Here is a 25,132-nt window from a genome sequence, read left to right as displayed (position 1 = left end):
TTTTTCTAATTATTTTAATTTTATAGAACCCAGGCACAGTCTTATTAAAAAAAAATGAAGTTTAGTTCACTCCAAAGCAATTTCTGATGTTGGAAGTTATTAATTAGTTATGTCAAAGGAGAGTTCAAAATTCCTTTTTTAAAAATTGATTATTGAATACAGACAGAGAGAAATTGAAAGGAGAGGAGAAGATAGGGAGGGAGATACACAGAGAGATACCTGAATCCCTGTTTCCCCATTTGGGAAGCTTTCCCCTTAAGGTGGGAACCAGGGACTTGCTGCACACTGTTGAATGTGCACTTAACCAGATGCGCCATGGCCTGGCCCCAAAGAATTCAAAATTCTTGTGAGTAGATTCACCTTGAAGAGATTTGCAGAAGAAATATTTCCTAAAATGCATTCATGATATTCAGCAGGAAAAAAGGAGTAATGGCTACTAAGAAGAGGCAGAGTACTAGTTATGTGAAATGCACGCCCTCATACTTACTGGCAGACTCGATAAACTTAGGGTAGGCGTCATACGTGATGAGAGGGATTGGCAAATCCCTGAAGTATAGTTTCAACGCTCCAGTGATGATGTTGATGTCTTCATACATGTTGACAGAAATGTCTGCTTTTTCACCATCTTTGAAGGACAACAAAAGAAATAAAAATAAATATCTAGATTCAGAGCACTGTTTATTTTTTGTACAAAGTTTTATTTTTATCTTTATTTGTTTAGTGGACAGAGACAGACAGAAATAGAGAGGGAAGGGGATGGTAGAGAGGGAGAGAGACACCTCCACACTGCTTCACCACTTGCAAAGCTTTCCTCCTGCAGGTGGGGACCGTGGGATGAACTGGGATCCTTGAACATGGTAGCATGTGTGCTCAGCCCAGTGCACCAACAGGCCCCAGCACAAAGCATTAAAGTTTGGTAACGCTCAGCGTTTTCTCCCAGTGCTGGGATATGCTCCCTGTGCAACTTCACTAATGCTTCAGTTTTTAACATCAAGCTTTGTGTACTGATGTATATATGTGATCACTTTTCTGTGTAAAGCAAAACCTATTTTTCGATTTTTTTTCTTTGAAGTTACTTATTTCATGATTAATTATGGAAGGGGAAGGTGGAGACGACGGTCAACAGAAATGTTTTAAAACTTTATGGCTACTTACTTCCTAAAGGAATAATGTGAGACTGACTGGAGGGAAAAAAAAAGGGGGGGGGGTTTACTGGCATGGAATCTGAAAGAAATGCAAAAAAAAAGAAGATTTATCATTTTATAAACGACCCACTGACTGGCCAGAACCCTATGCTATCACTGGCACTGCTAGAATGTAACCTCTGAGCCTCGTACAGGCAAAGCATGGGCTCTACAGGCTGAGCTACCTCCTCTGTTGTTTTCCTTTTTAAGAAAACAGAACGTGGGCCAGGTGGTGGCACAGCTGGTTGGGTGCACGTGTTACAAGGCACAAGGACCCGGGTTCGAGCCCCCCAGGCCCCACCTGCATGGGGAAAGTTTTGCAAGTGGTGAAGCAGTGCTGCAGTTGTCTCTCTTTCTCTCTCCCTCTCTATTTCCTGTATCACTTTCCTCTCAGTATCTGGCTGCTTCTATCTAACAGATAAGGATGAAAAGAAAAGAGAAGAAAAGGAAAGAAGAGAGAGAATGAGAGAAAGACCAACAAAGGCAACCCCAAATTACAAGATCCCAGAGGGAAAAAACTAAGGAGAAATTGCACCAAAGTAAAAGACCTGGAACCTGATGGCAGAGGAAGACCTAGTGGGGTTGTATTATTATGTGGAAATTTTACACATGTACAAACTATTGTATTTTACTGTTGAATGTAAACAATTAAACACCCAATAAAGAAATTAAAAAAAAAAAAAAAAGAACTGTCGGGGCCAGGTGGAGGCACAGTGGGTTAAGTGCAGGTGGCACAAAGCACAAGGACCAGCATAAGGATCCCAGTTCCAGGTCCCAGCTCCCCACCTGCATGGGAGTCGCTTCACAAGCAAGCGGTGAAGCAGGTCTGTAGGTGTCTGTCTTTCTCTCCCCCTCTCTTCATTTTTCTCTGTCCTATCCAACAATGACAACAATAACAACAAAAATGGGGGAAAAAATGGCCTCCAGGAGCAGTGGATTCATGGTGGAGACACTGAGCCCCAGCGATAATCCCGGAGGCCAAAAAAAAAAAAAAAAGAAAGAAAGAAAGAAAGAGAGAAAAGAACTGTCTGTATATGCCAGCACGAAATATGCTGAAAATGAATTTGGAAGAGAAAGGGATAACTACTAGGGTTCCACTACCCCCCACCCCGCCCCATTCCAGCTTGCTTTGCCCTTTTTGCTTCAGGAGGAAATTCACAGCAGGATCCAGGAAGCTGGGGATTGAACCTGGAGACTTCAAGCCTTAGGCATAAAAGTCTGTTGCAAAAACCACTGTGTTATCTCTCCATTTCATATCCTAGTTGTTTTTTTCCATACTCACTTCTATCAATATAAAATGCTCATTCTCTTTTTTATAAGGTAGGATTCTTTTACTATTTTTTTTTACTATCTTCATTTATTGGATAGAGACAGCCAGAGTGTAGGGGCAGCTAGAGAGAGACATATGCAGCACTGCTTCACCACTCACAAAGCTTTCCCTCTGCAGGTGGGGACTGGGGACTTGAACCTGGGTCCTTGCACATTGTAACATAGGTGCTCAACCGGTATATACCACTGTGCTCATTCTCTATAGGGTGCTAGGGACACTGATTTTGAGTGATAACCCCTGCCTCTATTGTGGGTTAGAAAGAGCATTCTCTTGCCCCCCCCCCCTTTGGTGTGTGTGTGCGTGTGTGTCAAAATCTGGCTTTCTGGGGGGCATGGAACAGCAGGCCCGGCTTGACTACAAGCCCTTCTTGTGTGTGAGGGCCCAGATGCTTGCTACTCACTGCTATATCCAAAGTGCAGAGCGTAGGGCCCAGCATACAGGGACTGTATAATACAGACTTTTGAGTGAATAAATGGAAGATAGATCTTAAAAGGCTAAGAATCAAAATATTAACACTCTGGGACTTAGTATACATACCTTACTCAATGCTCTTATTTGAAACCTGCTTTTGAATAATCTATGTATTTGTTTCTGTTTATTTGAACCCTTTTTTCTCTTCCTGTAGGGTTATGTCCAGGGCGCTCGGTGCCTCCAGGACAACTCCACCATTTCAGGGGCCGTTTATCCCCCCCTTTTCTTTTCTTTATGATAAAGGGAGAGAGAGACAGAAAGAGATGGGGGAAGGAGAACTGAGGAGTAGAGTTATTTGCAGCTCTGCTTCTGAAGAGCCCTCACTCTGGGTGGGGACTGGGGGTTTGAACCTAGGCTTCCCCACATGGGGGTGACAACACAAGGTCCCCTTTTTAACTGTTTTAAAATGATAGAAATACAGTCTAAGCAGGCATATTAACATCACGATAACCTGTAGCATCTTTTATGCTCTGTTTCATTACTTTCACCTTTTTGACTCTTCAGCCAGAGTGCAATTTTCCAAGGGGAAACCATATATGCTTTGACCTACCCCATGGAGTTTCCATGACACTTAAATAACTGTTGCTCCACCAGAAAATACAATGGGGGCGGGAGGTTGGGCGGTAGCACAGGGGGTTAAGCACACATGGCGCCAAGCACAAGGACCAGTGTAAGGATCCTGGTTCGAGCCCCCAGCTCCCTACCTGCAGGGGGGTCACTTCACAAGTGGTCTGTAGATGTCTATCTTTCTCTCCTTCTGTCTTCCCCTCTCCTCTCCATTTCTCTCTGTCTTATCCAACAACAATAACATCAACAACAACAATAACAATAACCACACAATGTTTAATAAAAAAAAAACCAAGGGTAACAAAAGGGAAAAAACAGCCTCCAGGAGCAGTGGATTTGTGGTGCAGGCACTGAGCCCCAGCAATAACCCTGGAGGTGAAAGAAAGAGAGAAAGAGAGAGAGAGAGAGAGAGAGGACGGAAGAAAGGAAGGAAAGAAAGAGGGAGGGAGAAGAGGGAGGGAGGGAAGGAGGAATGAATGAAGGAAGGAAGGAAGGAAGGAAGGAAGGAAGGAAGGAAGGAAGGAAGGAAGGAAGGAAGGAAATACAATGGGACAAGACTGTAATGGTCTGAGCTGATCTTAGTGTTGTCATTCTCTGGCCAGCAAGGACCTCCTCACTGAGGAAAGAGTTTCCAGATCTTATCGTTTTAACCCTGACATTTGAATTGAATGAATTCATCCCAGCAGTCTATGGATTTGGCCTTCTTTCTTCTTAGAACTCATTATTTTTGTCTCCCAGAGTGATCACCTTTGCTTACTTCATGCTTACACTGCTCCACTGGATTCCCTATTCATTTAAACATACGTGGCTGTGGGGCTGTGTTTAAACACAGAGCCGATTAAAATCATCTGCACCACTGTTTTCTTTTGCACTCTTGTTAAAATTCTTAACAGCGTTCCTGCAGACCCCGCAGAGGACTGTGGGTGCACACAGACAGGGGGGAGAATCGGTGGGAGGAGGCAAAGACAGGCCCAGGGGTGTGGCTATGTGGGCCAAGAAGGACTTGTCGTGCATCTTGAAGTCTGTTACCCTAGTGTTTTCAGGGCAAAAAATTTTAAATACTAAAAGTGGCATTTATTTTCTTTCTGGGCCTCATGGAAATAGCTGGTTCCTTTGTTAGTGCCATTTTGGAGATTCAAGGCCAGTGGCAAGGGCTGGCATACTTAGTTGCTACCTTCCATAGAAACAGAGAGGCTTCTTAAGAGTTAAGAAGCCTCTGGCACTGACTCAGGGCAGTTTCGAGGCTTGTTACTTAGGACATTAACATTATTAATTCACCCCGTCTTCTTATCAAATACTTGGGCTGTCTAGATTTCCTCATATAATAATGACTTTTTTTTTCTTGGCCTATAAGGGGTTTGTGATAGGCGTTATGGAATATTATGGAACTAAACAAACCAAGGAAAGAGGCTATTGAAAGGATTGAAGCTTTTTCTTTTTGTCATGGCTTTTCCACTCCAGGGAAACTTTATAGATTGAGAGAGAACGAGAGGGAGGGAGGGAGAGAGAGAGAGAGAAAGGGACCCCATAGCACTGAAGCTCCCCCCCCCCCCCAGTGCAATGGAGGCTGGACTTGAATCTGGGCTGTGCACATGGAAAGTCGACACCCATCCAGGTGAGCTAGCTTACTAGCCCAAGATGGCAACCCTTACCCTGTTTTACTTTCTGCGCTCACAATTACAGCTCTTTGCTGATTCCACCGCAAACCAGTACTTAAAACAGAAAGCACAGGAGAATCGTGGAAATGAATCTTTTAAAAAAAAATCTATTTTTATTTTAAAGACTTTTACTGGGGAAATGGTGAATTACTTCTAAGACTGTTGCTGTCACAGGTGCAAATCATTTCATATCTCCCCACGACAGATGGCGGCACACTCCTCCACCAACCTCTCTTCCTCCACCACAGGACACTGGGCCCACAACCCCCTGCCAATCACCCTCCTCCTCATCCTCCTCACACCTCCCCTCCTGGAGCCACTAGTCTGCTGCAACAGGAGATAGCTAATTAAAATCCCCATATCCTGTATTTTCCCTCTTGTTGCAGAAACAAATAATAATATAAAGATTACTTAAGAGAAAGAAAGCACCAGAATTTTTCTTTGTCTGACACCCTCCTTCCATATTCATCCTATGGTCTTCACCTCTTCCCAGTTTGCTGTCTCCAATATATATGAGCGAGGGCTGGCGTCTCAGCTTAGTCAAATAGTAACGGGGGGGGGGGGGGGGGGGGGGCATAATGGTTATGCAAAGTGACTCTCATGCCTAAGGCTCTAAAGTCCCAGGTTCAATCCCCCCTTACTACCATAAACAAGAGCTAAGCAGTGCTCTGGTAAGAAAAAAGAAAGGAAGGAAGGGAGAGAGGGAGAGAGGGAGGGAGAAAGGAAGAAAGTAAGGAAGGAAGGAAGGAAGGAAGGGTAACAAGGATGGCAGGAAGGATGGATGACAGGCAGATAAACTGACCAACTGAGCTGTGTAATGGCATCAACAGCATCACAGCTTTTCTTCAATGTTTGGAGGCAAATTTAATTTGTACAGAATATTGCTCTGCACATACTTTGGTGACCTTGGGCAGGGTAGACAGCATAATGGTTATACAAAAAGACTCTCATGCCTGAAGCTCCAAAGTCCCAGGTTGAATCCCCTGCACTATCATAAGCCAGAGCTGAGCAATGCTCTGGGGAAAAAAAACAAAAAACAAAAAAAGAAAACTAAAAAAAAAATATATATATATATATATATATATTTATAAAATATATATATTTGCATACATATTCTGGTGACCTGGGGGCAGCCTTGAATATTCAAGTATTTGATATACATATATTTCTTACCTAGAAATATGAAACTACTTAATACCTATGACTAATTAAAAAAAAATAACAATAAGGGGCCAGGCATCTAGCTCACTGGTAGAGCACATGCCTCTCATGTGTTAAGTCCTGAATTTGATCCCTGGTACCAGAAAACACATAAACATTTATAGATTAAAAAAAAAGTATAAGCCAAGTCTTGTTTGGTATAATAATAATCATGGCTTAGGAAAAATGCAATAAAAATACCAAAACTCATGCCGTTTGAGCACAACTACTTCTGATCACCAGCACATTAGTCACTGTCTTAAGTTAGGAGCATGCTGAAGAGCTTACCTCTGTCGAAAGCCATCTTGACATCTTCAATCAGGTCACTAAATCCCGATACTCGGTATAGTCCTTCGGAATTAAGACCTATAAAAACCAACAATGGAGCTAATTCATTTCTTGAGAATTATGTCTTCCCTTCAAATTTTAACTTCTTCCCATTCTTTAGGCTGAGTGTGTGATGTGTTAGAAAGAATAATAAAATATTCATGTTTAGAAACCTCTTCACACTTTTCTCCTAAAATAAAAGCATCTCACTCTTACCTCTGGTCACCTGAGTATTTGTAAAAGGCGAAAGATTTATGCGATCTGAAGAGAAACCAGAGTATTCACCTGAGTATTTGTAATTGAGCTCATCCTTTTATTTACGTAGATCAAATGTTAGCTAAGGAAATTCACCACTCCAATTACACAATAAATTATTTTACATAACAAAAGACTAAGAGAAACTATACTAATAGGTCTAATAGGGAGACCATGTGGGATGAAATAAATGGGGCTGCAGCTCTGGTTTCGCCCTAGGATAGTTTTGATAGAGGATATATACCTTAGCTTCTTGGACTTAAGGAAAACATAAGAATTGGGAATTGCACTGATATCTGCATGGCAACTTTTACAGATTAGAAGTATTACTAAATTAATTTTCAAGGGTATTTCTTTTTCAACTTTTTAAAAATTAATTTATTGGAGACACAGAAATTGAGAGGGAGGGGGAAGGGGGAAGAGAGGGAGGGAGAGGGAGAGAGAGAGAGCGCGAGAGCTGTAGAATTTCTTCACCACTCACAAAGCTTTGCCCCTGCAGGTACGTACTGGGGGGCTTGAACCTGGTTCCTTGTGCACTGTGCACCTGTGTGCACCACTGCGTAACCATCTACGGTATTTTATTTATTTATTTATTTATTTATTTATTTATTTATTTATTTATCTATCTTGCCTCCAGGGTTATTGCTGGGACTCAGTGCCTTCACCTTGAATCCACTGCTCCTGGAGGCTATTTTTTCCCTTTTGTTGCCCCTGTTTTATCGTTGTTGTGGTTATTATCATCATTATTACCATTGTTGTTGTTGGATAGGACAGACAGAAATCGAGAAAGGAGGGGAAGACAGAGAGGGGGGAGAGAGAGATAGACACCTGCAGACCTGCTCCACCACTTGTGAAGCGACCCCCCTGCATGTGGGGAGCTGGGGGCTCAAACTAGGATCCTTGAGCCAGTCCTTGCGCTTTGCACCATGTGTGCTTAACCTGTTGTGCTACCGCCTGACTCCTTTAAATTTTTTTAATTAGTTGACTCAATATTGACTTATAAAATCACACATCAACAGGGGTATAATTACACATTGTTCTCATCAGCAGAGTTCTGAATCTAAAGTCCTTCCATTGCAAACCACTGAGATTCTCCCCAGGTTGGGTTAACTGTCATCTCTACAACTATCTGTCTAAGGGGTATTTCTTAAAGCTGGTTATATGTAACGTAAAATCAAGCTGTTCAATAATCTGATAAATTCATTCATTTCAGACTTTCAGATCATTTAACATCTGGAGTCATTCTCCCTAGGTTTCCAGAACATAAATTGACTTGTGCAAGGAAGTACCCAGAAGGTACTAGGCCTTATAGTCGGGGTGAATCCAGACTGTTTCCAACTACACTGGAAATGCCTTACCTCTAGATTCAATTTCCCTGATACACATGTCCACCACCATTGGCCGCTTAGTGATATGGGCTTTCACCAGAGTTGTAAGGTCACAGCTATACACTTTCTTGACATGTTTCAAGTCAGGCTTACAGTCATTTGGGACCATCTTGGAACACTGCTTATGAACATTCAGGCCACAATCTAAAAAAAAAAAAAAAAAAAGAAAAGAAAAAATAAGGATAGACATAAAAATTTCAGAGTTTTGAGCATTTTGGAGTGCTTATTTTATCAGGAGACACTCTTGTTTGAAATAGATTCAATGGTCCCTAAGAGCAGCAAAACATTCTTTCCAGTTTTTCTCTTGGAAAAATTTGGTTATAGGTCAGAAAACTAGAATTCTAACTTATACTTCCTCACTTCCTGGGTTTAAGCTTTCCAGAGATAACTCATCTAAATTAAGTTTTAAAAAGTATCTAATTGGGCAGGAGTGGATAATATAATGGTTATGCAAACAGACTCTCGTGCCTGAGGCTTCAATCCCCTGCACCACTGTAAACCAGAGCTGATCAGTGCTCTGCTAAAAAAAAAAAAAAAAGTATCTAATTAACAGGCTGGGGGTATGGGTCGACCTGCCAATGACAATGCTCAGAGGAGAAGCAATTACCAGGAAGCCAGACATTCAACCTTCTATACCCCACAAGGAATTCTGATGCTGGGTATAGACAGCATAATGGTTATGCAAAGAGACTCTCATGCTGGAGGCTCCAAAGTCCTAGGTTCAAACCTCCACACAACCATAAGCCAGAGCTGAGCAGTGCTCTGGTAAAAAAAAAAAAAAAAAAAAAAAAGACAAAAACAAAAACACTCCCCGAGGAATAAAGAATAGGGAACCTTCCAATGAAGGGGATGGGATACAGAACTCTGGTGGTGGGAATTATATAGAATTATACTCCTCTTGTCATACAATCTAGTTAATCGTTATTAAATCACTAACAAGAAAGGAAGACTATTTACAAATAAAGGAGGGAAACATTGGCCTGATAGTATATATATAATTTACATCAGGAGGACATCTTTCATACTCATAGGAATTACAGTTGAGATACATTGGTGTTAACCATTCAAATATAATAAATTACTATTATATTTGTATAAAAAGCAAAAGCAAAAAAGTATATAATTAAGTGGCTAGCAAATATACGATTATATCAGTTAGTCAATTAAACATTTATTAATTTCTTTCAAATTACATAATAGTTATATTTAATGTGAGGTATTAGTACATTTTAATACAATGGATATGAGGTGGAATTCAACCTTCAAAAGTAATAATTATCCAGGGTTCTCTTAATATGGTGCTACTCATACTAATATCCACTCCAAACACACAGATGTTCAGTAATTTACCCAAGGCCATTCATTAACTACATAGTGAAATTGGGGTTTAAGCCTAAAGGTGGCTCTAGTGGATATTAATATGAGTGGATATTACATAATCCACTCTTTCCCTCAATTTACATTTATTTACACAGGCAAGTATATAATCTCATACTTATATACAGGTTTGCATATAATTCATCTTGTCATCAAATAGCTGAAATTACTATTTGCTCTACCTATTACCAGATTACTACTGCCAACACTATTCCAAGTGCTTCAATTTATTATAGCATTTAAGCTCTATCTTCCCATTGAATAAGCCTAATAAAACCAAACACACAGATGTTCAGTAATTTACCCAAGGCCATTCATTAACTACATAGTGAAACTGGGGTTTAAGCCTAAAGGTGGTTCTAGAGACATCATCATCATACTAAAGTTTAAAAATAATCACAGTGGTTGTGCTCCCCATGCTTGGAAGGCTTGAAAGAGCAAAGCATTTTGGGGGATTATTTTTTGTCTGTGTCTGTTAGGTCTTAAAGGCTGTGAATTTCTCTTTGCGCCCACAGCTGGGATACACAGAGGCTAAAAACCAGCAAAAAAGCAACAGTAAGCCCCTCCCTGCTTGGTTCCTCCTCTTTCCCCTCAGCTAGCCTTCCTTCTTCAACTCTAACACGGAGCCTTCTGACAACCCCTATGTTCTTTCCAGGATATTTTGTTATAACGATTGGGAGGTATGAAACCAAGTATGTTCATCTTATCCACAGGTGGGAGAACAACTCTCTCAGTGTTTCCAAAGCCTAAAAGTTAGCAAAACTCATAGTCTATAAAATGCTGATGTGCCTAACTTTTTAAAATAATATTTTAAATTTAACACCAGAGCGCTGCTCAGAGCTTCAGGCACGAGAATCTTTTAGATGACCATTATGCTATCTCCTCAGCCCGCCTCATTCTTTTACATGTTTACACACGATCACAGATCAGATTAGGAAGGACAACCAGTATCAACCGATCCCAGTGTCTTTATTCACAAAGATGATGACGCTCTGAGAGGTGAAAGAACTTGCTCGAGTTACTCAGCTGGCCAGGAAGAACACAGGCTTTCCCTAACTGCACCATTTGCTCTGTATTCCTATTTTCAGGTCTGATGCAAAGTTACTATTTCAGCCTCCGATTCAATAATGTTTATTATGCCCACGACTCCTCGTCTACACTTGAATTGAAAGGCTCTGTCATACATTATCCCCAGATTTGCCATTTTATGGCTATCTAGATTTGACAAGGATATTGATTAATTAATTAATTAATGTAGCAAGAGAGAGTGAACCCAAGACCTTGCGCATGTGTGGTAAATTATGGCTGAGTGGAGAAGGTAAACACTAAGCGAAACTTGGTCTGAGTGGGAGGTACTGCACCAGAGCCAAAGATTTGGGGGAAGGAGGAGAAGGGAGGGTGTGAGAAGGATCTTAGGGTACTGATATGCCCACACAGAGTCAACAACCATTCATGCTTCTCTGGTTGAGTATTCTCCCCAGATCAATTTTAAAATCTCTTTTTCAGAGGGGGAGAGAGAGAGAGAGGCAGAGAGGTGCAAGCTTCACGCTTTCCCGGGTGTGTTATGCCCAGCCCCCTGGCAGAGGCTAATTTTTTTTCCTTTGAGTGTCTGAGGTTCATCTTTAACATCAGCGGGCACCAACAATCATGGCTGAGTGAAAGAAGCTCAACCAACAACTAAACTCCGACATATATGCTTTTTTATTTTATTTTATTTTATTTTTAAAGATTTTTTAATCCCTTTTGTTGCCCTTGTTGCTTTACTGTTATAATTATTATTGTTGTCGTCGTTGTTCGATAGGATAGAGGGAAATGGAGAGAGGAGGGGAAGACAGAGAGGAGGAGAGAAAGATAGACACCTGCAGACCTGCTTCACCGCCTGTGAAGCGACTCCCCTGCAGGTGGGGAGCCGGGGGCTCCAACCAGGATCCTTATACCAGTCCTTGAACTTTGTACCACCTGCACTTAACCCACTGTGCTAATTTTTTATTTAGCTTTTATTTTCTTTATTTTTAATTTTTTATTATCTTTATTTATTTGATAGAAACAGCCAGAAATTGAGAGGGAGAGGGAGGGAGGAGACAGAGAGACACCTGCAGCCCGGCTTCACCACTTGCAAAGCTTTCCCCCTGCAGGTGGGGGTCAGGGGCTCGAACCCGGGTCCTTACGCACTGTAACATGTCGCTCAACCAGGTGCGCCACCACCCAGCCCCCAATTTATTTTTATTTTCATTCACAGTTCATCTGCAAACTTCAACCTAAAAAGAGTGGGAACAGTCATCTTCTGCTATGCATCAGAAATCATTACTTGGATATGTAAAACTCAGACTTATTCCTTCCGTGAGAAATTTTCTTTTTTTTTTTTTAATTTTATTTATAAAAAGGAAACACTGACAAAACCATAGGCTAAGAGGGGTACAACTCCACACAATTCCCACCACCAGAACTCTGTATCCCAATCCCTCCCTTCATAGCTTTCTATTCTTTAACCCTCTGGGAGCATGGACCCAAGGTCATTGTGGGATGCCTGGCTTCTGTAATTGCTTCCCAGCTGAACATAGGCGTTGACAGGTTGATCCATACTCCCAGCCTGCCTCTCTCTTTCCCTAATGGGGCGGGATTCTGGGGAAGCAGAGCTCCAGGACACATTGGTGGGGTTGTCTGTCCAGGGAAGTCTGGTTGGCATCATGCTAGCATCTGGAACCTGGTGGCTGAAAAGAGAGTTAATATACAAAGCCAAACAAGTTATTGACCAATCATGAACCTAAAGGCTGGAATAGTGCAGATGAAGAGTTGGGGGGGGTGTCCTCCATTTTGTAGATAGCTAGTAGGCCTATTTTAGTTAAATTCCAAAGGTCCTATGGCTATACTAGTTTTTTTGTTGTTTTTCCTTTATTCCCCTGAGCCTGAAATCTGATATGCAGGTGGATCCAAGTTATTGTCTAGGGAGATGATGTCATGGCTGGAAAAAGGACCAGAAAGCTGGATCAGGGAAGAAAGTAGCTCCCTAATATGAGAAAGGGGTATAAATACTGTTGACTGTAAACTCCATAGATTTGATGTGATCTGGGGCCCATAATTAGCTTAGGAGCCTATGTGACCTCTGCATCCCTGTAGATCTGAGCTCATATTCTGTGGTCATGAGTAGGAACATTCCAAGCGGCCCCAATATCAGGACCCATCTTCCTCAGGTGTAGCATAAAGTATGTTGTCCAGCCTCCCTTTGGAGGATGGGGCATTCTCTACCATTGTTGATCCAAGTTGAGGAGGGAAATTTCTCAAGCCATGACTAGTAATTAAAAGTTTTAAGTGTGTGTGTGTGTGGGGGGCAGGTGGTGGTGCCCTGGTTGAGAGCACATGTTACATGTACACAAGGACCTGGGTTCAAGCCCCTGGTCCCCACCTGCAGGGGGAAAGCATCATGAGTAGTGAAGCAGGGCTGCAGGTGTCTCTCTGTCTCTCTCCCTCTCTATCTCCCCTTCCTCCCAATTTCTGGCTGTCTCTATCCAATAAATAAAGATAATACAAAATATTTTTTAAATGTTTTAAGCAAACCAATTTCTCATTGGTCCCCAAGTATAAACACAACTTTTAAAATGTAGTTAGTCAAATAAGTAATTAAAAGACATCATTCTTACTTCTTTAGTCTAAAAGCGAAGTGCTAATATGCTTGAAGCAGTGAATACTTGCTTTATTATCAGAAAACAAAAAAGCAACTCCTACCATTTCCTAGTAGGAGCAGGCAGCAGTGATAATGATAACTGGGAAAAAGTGAACTCTTTCTTTGATAAGCAACCATGCTGATATGCCTGATTCACAATACTTGATTAACCAGTTAAACCACTTAGCATGGTCTAGTAAGACTAAACAGAAAACTACTCAGGAATGTTGGTAGAATAAGGTTCCTCTTGGTAGTGTGTATGTGTATGTGTATGTATATGTGGGGGGGGACTTCAACAATTACAATGAATATATTACTTTAACCTAAAAGCTAACATATCATAAAGAACAAAGGGGATGGGGAAACTCTTCTCCCTCAACAATCACTATCCTTGAGTGTAAAGGTCTACCTTACTTGTGCATAAGGACTTTGGCAAGAAGAGCAGTGCTCCCAAGATGCAATTAAGGGACTCCTTTGCTTTAAAAAGAAAAAAAAAGTCTAGACTGAGGGACAGTGGCAGGTGAGACTATGTCCTGTGCCCAGCATGGAGTCTGGTGTGGCTCGATCTTGAAGAGATCACGTCTGTGACAACAGGCATTCTCAAGCTCATTCCTGTGGCTCCCTCAGTCATCCATTAGTTTTAGAGTGCTCAGCATAAGCCCAGAGCTGTCAGTTCTGAAGAGACAGCTTGCCTTAACATTATTAGCTGGATCCAGTTCACTTCCTACAGCAACTCTGCCAGTCTGGCAACTGGAACACCACCCAACACTTTACATAATGCTAAAAAAAGGGGGGATGGAGGGAAGGGGATGGGAAACAAGATTGCTCCTCTGGGCAAACACATCTTAACAAACATTTGACATGCACTTCTCTGACTTGGTAGACTTAGAAAAAAGAAAACAGAACAAAGCAAGTTGCCTTAGGGTTCAAAAGACAAATCTCTTTTCTTACAGGCAGTGATTCTCTTTTTGTCTATGGATGGGATCTCCAGTGCTTAGTGACTAGTATTTTTTTTAATAATTTATTTTTATTTTTTTAACCAGAGTCCTGCTAGGCTCTGGCTTATGGTGGTGTGTGTATGGTGGTGGTGGGGGGGGGGGGGATTGAACCTGGGACTTTGGAGCCTCAGGCAGGAGAGACTCTTTGCATAACCATTATGTTATCTACCCCTGCCCTAGTAACTAGTATTTTGTTCTTCTATAACAAACTACTCAAACTTAGTGGCTCAAAACAACATAAGTTTATCATCTTATAGTCTTGGAAGTCAAAAGTTCAAAATCAATTTTAAAAGCTAAAAAGTCAAGGTCCTAGAAGGCTTCTGTTCCTTCTGGATGCACCTGGAAGGGGGTGTAGTGGGGGTGGGGGTGAGGGGAAGAACCTACTTCTTCCAGAAGCTGCCAGCATTTCGTGGCCTCTGGCTCCTTTTCTCCATCTTGAAAGTTGCCCGTGAAACATCACTCTTCTGTCTTTACACATTGTCTCTGTCTCCAGCCCTTCTACCTCTCTCTTACCAACCCTTTGTGATTGTTAGTACACTCGAACCACTCTCATGATTCGGGCCGATAATCTCATCTCAACATCCTTAATTTAATCAGAGTCCCTTTTGCCATTACACAGAACAGTCACAGGGCCTAGGGATCGGAAGTGGCTATCACTGGAGATCCAGTTCTGCTTATAGTTAGTCCTTCCTCTCTTTCTTTAGATTCTTAATTATCTGCATTCTGTTTCATGTAAAGTACATGGCTCAAAGATGAACCTCTTCAGATTTAAGAACTCCACTGTCGATCTAATGTAATTTGTTGTCATAAAAAGCAGAACTATTTCTATGAGGAACAACAAAATAGACCCCTTTGTGGGCCCCCATAGGGCCATGCCCTCAACCTGGATCAACAATGGTAGAGAACGCTTCATCCAGAGGATGGACAACATGCTACACCTGAGGAAGATGGGTCAATATTGGGGCAGCATGGAATGCTCCTACTCATGACCACAGAATTTGAGCTCAGATCTAGAGGGATGCAGAGGTCACATAGGCTCCTAAGCTAATTATGGTACCCAGATCACGTCAAATCGATGGGGTTTGCAGTCAACAATATTTATACCCCTTTCCTTTTCCCTGATCCAGCTTTCTGGTCCTTTTTCCAGCCATGACATCATCTCCCCAGATAATAACTTGGATCCATTGGCATATCAGATTTCAGGCTCAGGGGTAAAAAGAAAAAGAAGAGGAAAAAAAAAAAAAAAACACCAGTATAGCCACAGGCCCTTTGGAATTTAACTAAAATATGCCTGCTAGCTATCTACAAAATGGAGGACTCCCCCCTCCAACTCTTCATCTGCACTATTCCAGCCCATAGGTCCATGATTGGTCAACAATTTGTTTGGCTTTATATGTTAACTCTCTTGTCAACCACCAGGTTCCAGATGCTAGCATGATGCCAACCAGACTTCCCTGGACAGACAACCCCACCAATGTGTCCTGGAGCTCTGTTTCCCCAGAGACCTTCCCCACTAGGGAAAGAGAGAGGCAGACTGGGAGTATGGATTGACCTGTCAATGCCCATGTTCAGCAGGGAAGCAATTACAGAAGCCATTCCTTCCACCTTCTGCATCCCACAATGACATAAGGTCCATACTCCCAGAGGGTTAAAGAATAGGAAAGCTATCAGGGGAGGGGATGGGACACGGAGGTCTAGTGGCAGGAATTGTGCAAAGTTGTGCCTCTCTTATCCTATGGTTTTGTCAATGTTTCCTTTTTACAAATAAAAAAATTTAAAAAGAAAAGAAAAAAGAACTAATTCAAATCCCAGTCCTCCTCACTGACTTGTTCCTGCAGTACCAATTAATGTACTTCAGGTCACATAAAATACAGTGCTTTTAAGGACAAACTATCCTGTAAAGTGTAAATACCTTCAAGGCTTCAGTTTCAAGTCTTTCTCTCTGTTCATAGTAAGAGGTGAAGGCTATTGATGTGAGTATCTGCCACTGAGGGAAAAAAAATAATTTTCTTTTTCTGATCACAAATGTTTCAACACATTTCTTTCCTTTTTAAAATTTTTTGACAAGTAGAAGTTTGCTGCTCTGGGCTAACTTTTTCAGAAAGAAACAGAGTCACACAGAGAGAGACAGAGCACTGAAGCTACCTCCACCCCCACCCCGTGCCAGAGTAATCTCACTGAGTGAAGTCAGGGCTTGAGCCTAGGTCCTGGGCATGGCAAGGCAGGTCTCCTACCAGGTGAGTGAGCTTGCCAACCTCCCAACACACTTATTTAAGATTTGGAACTGTAACATATTGCTAAAGATAATTTATAACACATGCCTGTTCTTTGCTAACAGCTGATTCAGAATTCTTATAAGAACGGCCTTTACTCTTTGAAGAGGTAAATGATATGTTTCATTGCTGCTCTAGGAAAAGCAAAGCTTTTAAATTGGCGAGTCAAAAAAAAAAAAAAAAAACCTGCTTCTATGTCTCAGCTGGTCAAGGTGTAAAAGGCAAGCCAGGCTTACTGAAACCATCTCTCCGTGGGCAGGAACTTGTGCTTTGTAAAGAGTAATCCGTTTGCTTTTGAAAGCCTACATCGATGTCAATGACCTTAGCGTCACCATTTTTATCAACACTTTATATCCCATTTGCTTCCCTCTAGCTCAGTCTCTGGCATAGTCTTTCTGATGAAGGTTCTTCATTCTGACAATGGTTAGCCACAAGTCAGGACAAACTTTGCCCTCATTACTGTCTGTTCTCATTGTTGTAAATGGGACTGTCATTCTCTAGAAGGAACAGAGTGGTCAGGACTGATCTGAGTGGCTCTCCTGGACAGACATCTCTGCACAGTTCAAAGTTGACCTGTGGGGAATTCTATTCCCCTCTGTGGCTATAAGGACCTTTGATGGATATGGTCCGTGACGTATACTTGGACTGTTAATCACATCTGAGTGATGATAAGAGAGTGACTTGGGACATTCACAAGTATGAAAAACTGCAACTTACAAATAAGAAAAACTAGAACCCAGAGTTTTTGCACATACCGGACAGCAAAAATATTTCATCAAAAATCATGCCACAGATTTTTACACAATAGATTTTTGGATTTTTACACAATAAATTTGAATTGCCACAGCTATCACTTAAAAATGCTTAGTATACTTTTTTTAGTGTTAAGTTTTATGCTAAAAGACATGTCAGATGACATTTTTTTTTTACAATTTAAATAGCAGAAACTTTCTTACGCCCAAACACTATATATTTGAAATTCAAATGATTACTTTGAAGCTTAATGTTGGGTTTTATAATAGCCTGAATAAATAGCCAGTAAGAGGCATGGTTGTTCTGTACAAATGAATTTCACATGATGCAATTTCTTAATTCACCATGCATTTCAATAGATCCATAAGCTGGTGATTTTTTTTTTATGCACAACTCTTAGCAGTTCCTAAATTTAAATCTAAAAAAAAATTCACAGTCAAATTTATCAAAAGGGTTTTGGCACATGCAAGATTTCAAAATGTCATCAGCAAAATATTAGTGACTAAGTGGTTTATCAGAATCTGGTCACCATCTCTGAAGACAAATCCACAGATTTTTGAAGCTTCAATATGATCGCACAAAAATTTAGTAAGGACAATCTATTTTAACACGTTATCTTTAAAATTCAGTTTCCAAGGCAACAGTCATAAGTTCTTTAAAACACGACTTTAAAAATCATTTTTTTTCATAAATTTAGTGACTGCAACAGCAAAGGCAAGCCTTAAATATAACTGCTTTACTTTATTCCCTTTTATCAGATGCTTTGAACAAGCTGAATTCTCTATTTTACACGGATTAACACCAAATTCCTGTGTGCTGCCCATTAAGTCCAGAAGGCTAAGTACCCACCAGCTGCCTGAGAATCCAGCCTGGTGCATGTGAGTGAAGAGCAAAATGGGACCCAGCCCCTTGTGTGATCACAACAGCAAATGTCCTTATAATTTCCCAGCCTACTAAATAAAGAAAAAAGGAGAGAACTCTTACCTGCACATTTGACTCCCTGAGCAATGAGGCCCCACATAAAGTTGGCACAGTATTCACACCAGTGTGGTCCTCTGAACGTATGGACCTGGAAAACAGCAGTGACAAGGTGATCAGAGGACAAGTGTCTATGGGTGGGAAACAGTTTCCTATCAAAGTGATTAAAAAAAAAAATCAAGGGGGTCAGGTGGTGACGCAAAGTGCCAATGACTGGCGTAAGGATCCCGGTTCGAGCCCCCAGAGAGAGATGGGGAAGACAGAGAGGGGGACAGAAAGACACCTGCAGACCTGCTTCATTGCCTGTGAAGTGACGCCTCTGCAGGTGGGGAGCCAGGGGCTCGAACTGGGATCCTTATGCCGGTCCTTGTGCTTGGCGCCACCTGCACTTAACCCGCTGCACTATCGCCTGACTCCTTTGTATATGCCATTTCTATAGAAGACTGTAATACAAGAGAATGAATATCACAAAATGTGCTGATTTGATTCCAATGTAAATATTTGCCAAAACAACCACTGCAAATAGTGAAAATCATAGCTAAGACTGTGGTTTTCACTACTGTTCCATCTGTGTATTAAATAAGTATTAGAAGCTAAGCATATAATTCTTAATATATATGCATAAACATTTGTTCAAACTTAAGATGCTACTAAATGTTACTAAAATTGAGTGCTTTATGTGATATATATATATATATATATATATATATATATATCACATAATTCCAGCTTCAGAGATATGAAAATGAAAAAAAAATCAGGGCGGGGGTAGATAGCATAATGGTTATGCAAACAGACTCTCATGCCTGAGGCTCCGTCAAGTCCCAGGTTCAATCCCCTGCACCACCATATACCAGAGCTGAGCAGTGCTCTGGTAAAAAATAAAAAGAAAAAAGAAAAAAAGAAAAAAAATCACGTTAGAATCAGAATATTCGGAATACTACCACTGGCCAAACTACCCACGTCAGGCTACAGTGGCTGAGCCATCATGATGTGTGTGCGACTCTGGCTGCTGCCAAATGACTGGGAGGACAAAATGCTGTGTTGATTTCGAATGACACTCCATCACCCTTACTATTTCTTTTATGGAAAAGCATCAGGAATGGAGACACGGTTGCTGCTGAGTTGTTAAAGATGTGCAGGGCCTGTAAATGGTGAGCATTTCCTGGATTCCCTGAAGCAGAACCCAAGATCAACATTCAGATAATGTGTGATGTCTTCGTGTTTGTCTATATTCCCGAGTGAAAGAAACTTCATCAAGTACGCAGCCTTCTTTCACTGCGGAGTGAATCAGTGACTTGCATTAAAAACTTATATAATTAGGGGTCGGGCGGTAGGGCAGCGGGTTAAGCACACATGGTGTGAAGCGCAAGGACCCGTGGAAGGATCCTGGTTCCAGTCCCCGGCTCCCCACCTGCAGGTCACTTCACAAGCGGTGAAGCAGGCCTGCAGGTGTCTTTCTCGCCCTCTGTCTTCCCCTCCTCTCTCCATTTGTCTCTGTCCTATCTAACAAACAACAACAGCAATAACAACAGCAATAATAACCACAACAACAAGGGCAACAAAAGGGGAAAAAATGGTCTCCAGGAGCAGTGGATTCATGGTGCTGGCACCAAGCCCCAGCAATAACCCTGGTGGGGAAAAAAAAAAAAAAATATATATATATATATCATGAAACAGCTACTGAAATGTGTTGTTTTTAGGGACAGTCACTGATATACATACTGGTTTATAGGCTGCAGATCTTGGGTAACCCAGCATTGCTTGTGAAAGTTATAAATATGGAATAAAAAGAAGCATGGAGGAACTTTCAGTAATTATTTTGTACTTCAGTAATTATTTTGTAATTTAACGGGTTTCACTGTTAAATTGGGAGAGAAGAACAGAGCAGATGGTGCAAAACTGCTAAAACAAAAGAGTTCTTAACAAACAGCACTCAGTATTGAGATCTATGATATGATATGACCAACGCCGTGCCTCCCATTCACAGCGGCAGTCATGAGTGTGGCATCTTACAAATCCTGAGACACTTCTTTATATTATAATGTGTATATTTAGTTGTATATGCAGGCCCAACACTCTCGGACTAAAGAACAGTAGCGAGTGAGTGATCTCCAGGATTTTGTTGTCTATACATTTCATTCTAGGGTAGCTTTTATAAAGGCATCTTGAGCCGTTTGGGAATGGAGGGGTGTGTGTGGACACAGATTTTTAAGGTATCATGTAACTGTCTAGGAAACTGTTCTAGAAATAGGCCCTGAAGCACCAAAAGCTTACTAATTTCCCAATGTGTAACAGGGTTTCCTTTTGACTTTTAAAATTGTATTTATTTAATAAGATGTCTGTCTGTCTGTCTGTCTGTCTATCTGAGCATCAGTCAGTTACATGAGGCTGGGTCAGCCAAGTATGCACTATACAACCAACACTCACTACCTCAGTCTCTTTTTGAAATTCATATTTTTATATGTTGAATGTAATATTTATTAAGACTAACTAAAAATCAGACACTGCGGGAGTCAGTAGCGCAGGTGGCGCAAAGCAAAAGGATTGGCACAAGGATCCCGGTTCGAGTCCCCAGCTCCCCACCTGGCAGGGAGTCGCTTCACAAGCGGTGAAGCAGGACTGTAGGTGTCTATCTTTCTCTCCCCTTCTGGTTTCCCCTCCTTTCTCCATATCTCTCTGACCTATCTAACAATGATGACAACAATAATAACTACAACAATTAAAACAACAAGGGCAACAAAAAGAGAATAAATATTTTTTTAAAATTGAACACTGCAGGTTTTGTTTTTTATATTCTTATAAAATTTATCAAACTACAAATTTCACTCACTAGGCAATCCTATTTAGAAATACCTATTAAGTTTACACAACATTATACAACAACTAAAAAAAAATATAAGTCGGTTCAAGAAATTCACTGTAGGTTTATCCCATTAAATAGTGAGGAAAAAAGGCCAGGAGATGGCTCATCTGGTTGAGCACAGGTCTCACTGTGTGTGAGGCTCTGGGTTTGTGTTCAGACACCATGAGAAGACACCAGGAATAGTACCAGAGGGGCTCCATGGATGGCCGTAGTATTATAGTGTTTCTCCTCTTTAGCTCTCCCTCTCTTTAAAAAAAAAAAAAAAAGCAGCTAAGGGGGCCAGGTAGTGGCACACCAGGTTAAACATACAAGTTACCATACCCAGGTTCAAGGCCCAGCTCCCCACCTGCAGGGGGGATAATTCATGAGTGATAAAGCAGGTCTGCAAGTGTTTCTCTTTCTCTCTCCCACTCTATTTCCCCTTCTGCTCTCAATTCCTCTCTGTCTCACCCAACAAAAATTAAAAAGAAAAAAATGGCCGCCTGGAGCGGTGGATTCATAGTGTTCACACCAAGCACCAGCGATAATCCTGATGGCAAAAACCACCACCACCACCAACAACAACATCAAAAACCCCAGAGCTAAGTGGTGAGACAGTGCTCTATTAAGAAGGTCCACAGTGTGTGAAGAGCACTAGGGGAGAGGGCCACTGCTCGGGCTTATGGTACTGATGAGTCCTGCGAGGTGAGTAGTTGGCCAGGAGAGCTGCCTGGGCCTGTGTGCAGATGGGAAGTGTGCATGTGTTAGGATAGCGAGAATTAGGAAAGGCTGTTTCATGGAAATCAAAGGCACTTGGCATGAATGAAGCCATGGTGTGGTCAGAGAATTTCGAAGAAGTTCAGTCTGAGTGGAAGTGGGAGTAACTGGTATGGCAGGCGGCAAGGGGAGACAACCATACCTATACCTATGGATTTGCACTTTGCCCCATGATCAATGCAGGGCCTGTGAAGCTTTTTGCAGGAGGGACTCAAGCATGCACAATTTCACAACTATTTACTGTATACTCTTCATGACATACACCGACCTTAAAAGGTGTGATAGAGGGGATCGGGCGGGAGCGCAGTGGGCTAAGCGTACATGGCTCAAAAGCTCAAGGACTAGTGTAAGGATCCCGGTTCCAGCCCCCGGCTCCCCACCTGCTGGGGGGGTTGCTTCACAGGCAGTTGAAGCAGGTCTGCAAGTGTCTATCTTTATCTCCCTCTCTCTGTCTTCCCCTCCTCTCTCCATTTCTCTCTGTCCTATCCAACAACATCAATAACAATAATAACCACAACAATGATAAAACCAGGGCAACAAAAGGGGAAAAAATAGCCTACAGGAGCAGTGGATTCATGGTGCAGGCATTGAATCCCAACAATAACCCTGGAGACAGGAAAACAAACAAGGTGGGATAGTCAGCAGTTCCTTTGTAGATAACACTTGCTCTCCCTTGGAGTTATTCAGACACATCATTTAGTCAGTTTACTAAACATGATTCCTTTGGGAGGGTATTTTGGTAAGACATAATTTCAAAAGTACCATAAGCTTCGGTCTAAAACATTATTAGTGAGGTCACGGATGGTTGGTTCCTAGAGAAGCAACTTATTAGCTGGCTACACAGTCTTTTTAACTAAGCTACCGTCAAAGTTTGGAGAAATCAAAGGGACAGTATATGACATGCATTGCACCTTCCTCGACAAAGGGCACAGCAACTAATCTAAAAGCTTTTCTGCAACTGGAGAAAAAGGGCAACTTAGTCATATAGCATGCAAGGTCATCTGTCACCTGTGATAACGCTAAACCTCTTGTAAGTCGAAATAAAAGTCTGGACTAGTTCATGACCCTGTTCACAGAGCGCTGATAAGAACCAGACTGAAAAGGACAGACAGGAATGATGGTTGGTTCACATAACTAATATATGCCAAGCACTGGCTTAGGAGGAAACTGAAAGTCACTCAGAAACGGGTCTACTTTTATTTTTTTTGCCTTCCGAGTTATCGCTGGGGTTCAGAGCAAGCACTACGAATTCACTGCTCATGGCAGCCATTTTTTCCATTGTTGTTATTGCTGCCGTTGTTGTTGGATAGGACAGAGAGAAATTAAGAGAGAAGGGGAAGGCAGAGAGGGGGAGAGAAAGACACCTGCAGACCCGCGTCACTGTTTGTGGAGCGACCCCCTCTGCAGGCTGGGAAGCCAGGGGCTTGAGCCAGTCTGTGCTTCACACTATGTGCACTTAACCCGGTGCGCTAGTGACTGGCCCCTGGAAATGGATCTACTTTTTCTGTTTTTAATATTTATTTATTTTCCCTTTTGTTGGCCTTGCTGTTTTTTATTGTTGTAGTAGTTATTATTGTTGTTGTTACTGGTGTCATCGTTGTTAGATAGGACAGAGAGAAATGGAGAGAGGAGGGGAAAACAGAGAGGGGGAAAGAAAGACATCTGCAGACCTGCTTCACCGCCTGTGAAGTGACTCCCCCCGCCCCTGCAGGTGGGGAGCCGGGGGCTCGAACCCGGATCCTTGCGTTTTGCGCCACCTGTGCTTAACCCAAAGTGCTACCGCCCAACTCCCTGGATCTACTTTTATAGTGACCAAAACCCTGATTCCTATAAGATCATTTAGTCTACTTTTTACCAGTGTGAATGTCAGTAACAGCATGGAAAATAAATATAGTCTATGAAGATGAAGAAAAATTCAACCTGTCTTCATTAATCCCTTCCAAGCCATTTACCACCTGTTGAAATAAGCATGAATGCAAATAGCCAGGAGTATGTCTGCAAATCCCACTCCAAGTACAGACCCTGTTGAAGGTAGTTAAAAAAAATGAGAGGAGGGAGTCGGGCAGTAGCACAGCGGGTTAAGCGCACGTGGCGCGAAGCGCAAGGACTGGAGTAAGGATCCCGGTTCGAGCCCCCGCTCCCCTCCTGCAGGGGCGTCGCTTCACAGGCGATAGAGCAGGTCTGCAGGTGTCTTTCTCTTCCCCTTTCTGTCTTCCCCTCCTCTCTCCATTTCTCTCTGTGCTATCTAACAAAAACGACATCAACAGTAAAACAAGGACAACAATAGGAAATAAATATTTAAAAAAGGAAGGAAGGGAGGGAGGGAGGGAGGGAGGGAGGGAGGGAGGGAGGAAGGAAGGAAGGAAGGAAGGAAGGAAGGAAGGAAGGAAGGAAGGAAGGAAGGGGACAAGAGGAGCTGAAATTTTGCTTGGAAAGGTGGCACTGACATTTCAGCTGCAGCTCTTCATTTGGGAGGCTCTGATGAGCCAGTTCTCCAGCATGGTGCAGGCAACAGATACTAAAACCTAACTGAGAGGAGTGTAGGTAGGAAGGCAACTGGACAGCAAAGGTCTGTGCCCCCAGAAATAAACAAAATAAAAGGCAAGCCTGGGTCGCGCACACGGCAAGGCAGCACACTCTCCAGGTGACCCAGCTGGCCAGGCCTTTCATAAGAGCCTTAGGCGACATAACAGCAACAAATATAACCAACAGTTCAAAAACACTTTCCACTTTAAAATACAGGTGTTTAGTGTATTTAAATGAGAAAACCTGTAGTTTTAACGTTCAAACTTTCTTTTTAAGGTTAGAAGAACTGAAGCCATATCTTCTTACTGTGACAGAGTTAAATTCAAAGTCCATAGCAGGACATATTCCTGAATCCTCCATATTTAGTTCAGTCGTGTTTGTAATCTATTGTTGAGTGAAATACACTATAAATACAAATATTTTAAAATATTTAATTTCCTTATTGGACTGACAGAGAAGAAGAGATGGGAACGGGAGTTAAAAAGGGAGAGAGAATCACAGAAATTAGGTGTTGGGGAGCAGATAACTTGGCTAACCAGATCTGATAAAGAAGATTAAATATCT

The 25,132-nt window shown here is 41.9% G+C and overlaps 1 protein-coding gene across 7 annotated transcripts in view; it reads right to left on the bottom strand.

Annotated features, from left to right (window-relative positions):
- Positions 1 to 25,132, bottom strand: part of CHN1 (chimerin 1) — a 183,287-nt gene that overhangs the window by 18,639 nt on the left and 139,516 nt on the right. For 6 of the 7 annotated variants that reach the window (XM_060177688.1, XM_060177690.1, XM_016188858.2 and 3 more), the window contains 4 exons: positions 18,427 to 18,511; positions 8,351 to 8,524; positions 6,699 to 6,776; positions 488 to 625 (listed from right to left, as the gene is read on the bottom strand). In XM_060177688.1, coding sequence (XP_060033671.1) covers positions 488 to 625; positions 6,699 to 6,776; positions 8,351 to 8,524; positions 18,427 to 18,511 — 475 coding nt within the window. Of the gene's footprint in view, positions 1 to 487; positions 626 to 6,698; positions 6,777 to 8,350; positions 8,525 to 18,426; positions 18,512 to 18,711; positions 18,736 to 25,132 lie in introns of those variants that run through there. The other variant, XM_060177692.1, reaches the window with a different exon arrangement.

Source organism: Erinaceus europaeus, chromosome 18 (assembly GCF_950295315.1).
Source record: "Erinaceus europaeus chromosome 18, mEriEur2.1, whole genome shotgun sequence".
Classification (NCBI taxonomy): Eukaryota; Metazoa; Chordata; class Mammalia; order Eulipotyphla; family Erinaceidae; genus Erinaceus; species Erinaceus europaeus.
The sequence above is the reverse complement of the archived record's forward strand: the minus strand, read 5'-3'. Positions and strand labels throughout refer to the sequence as shown.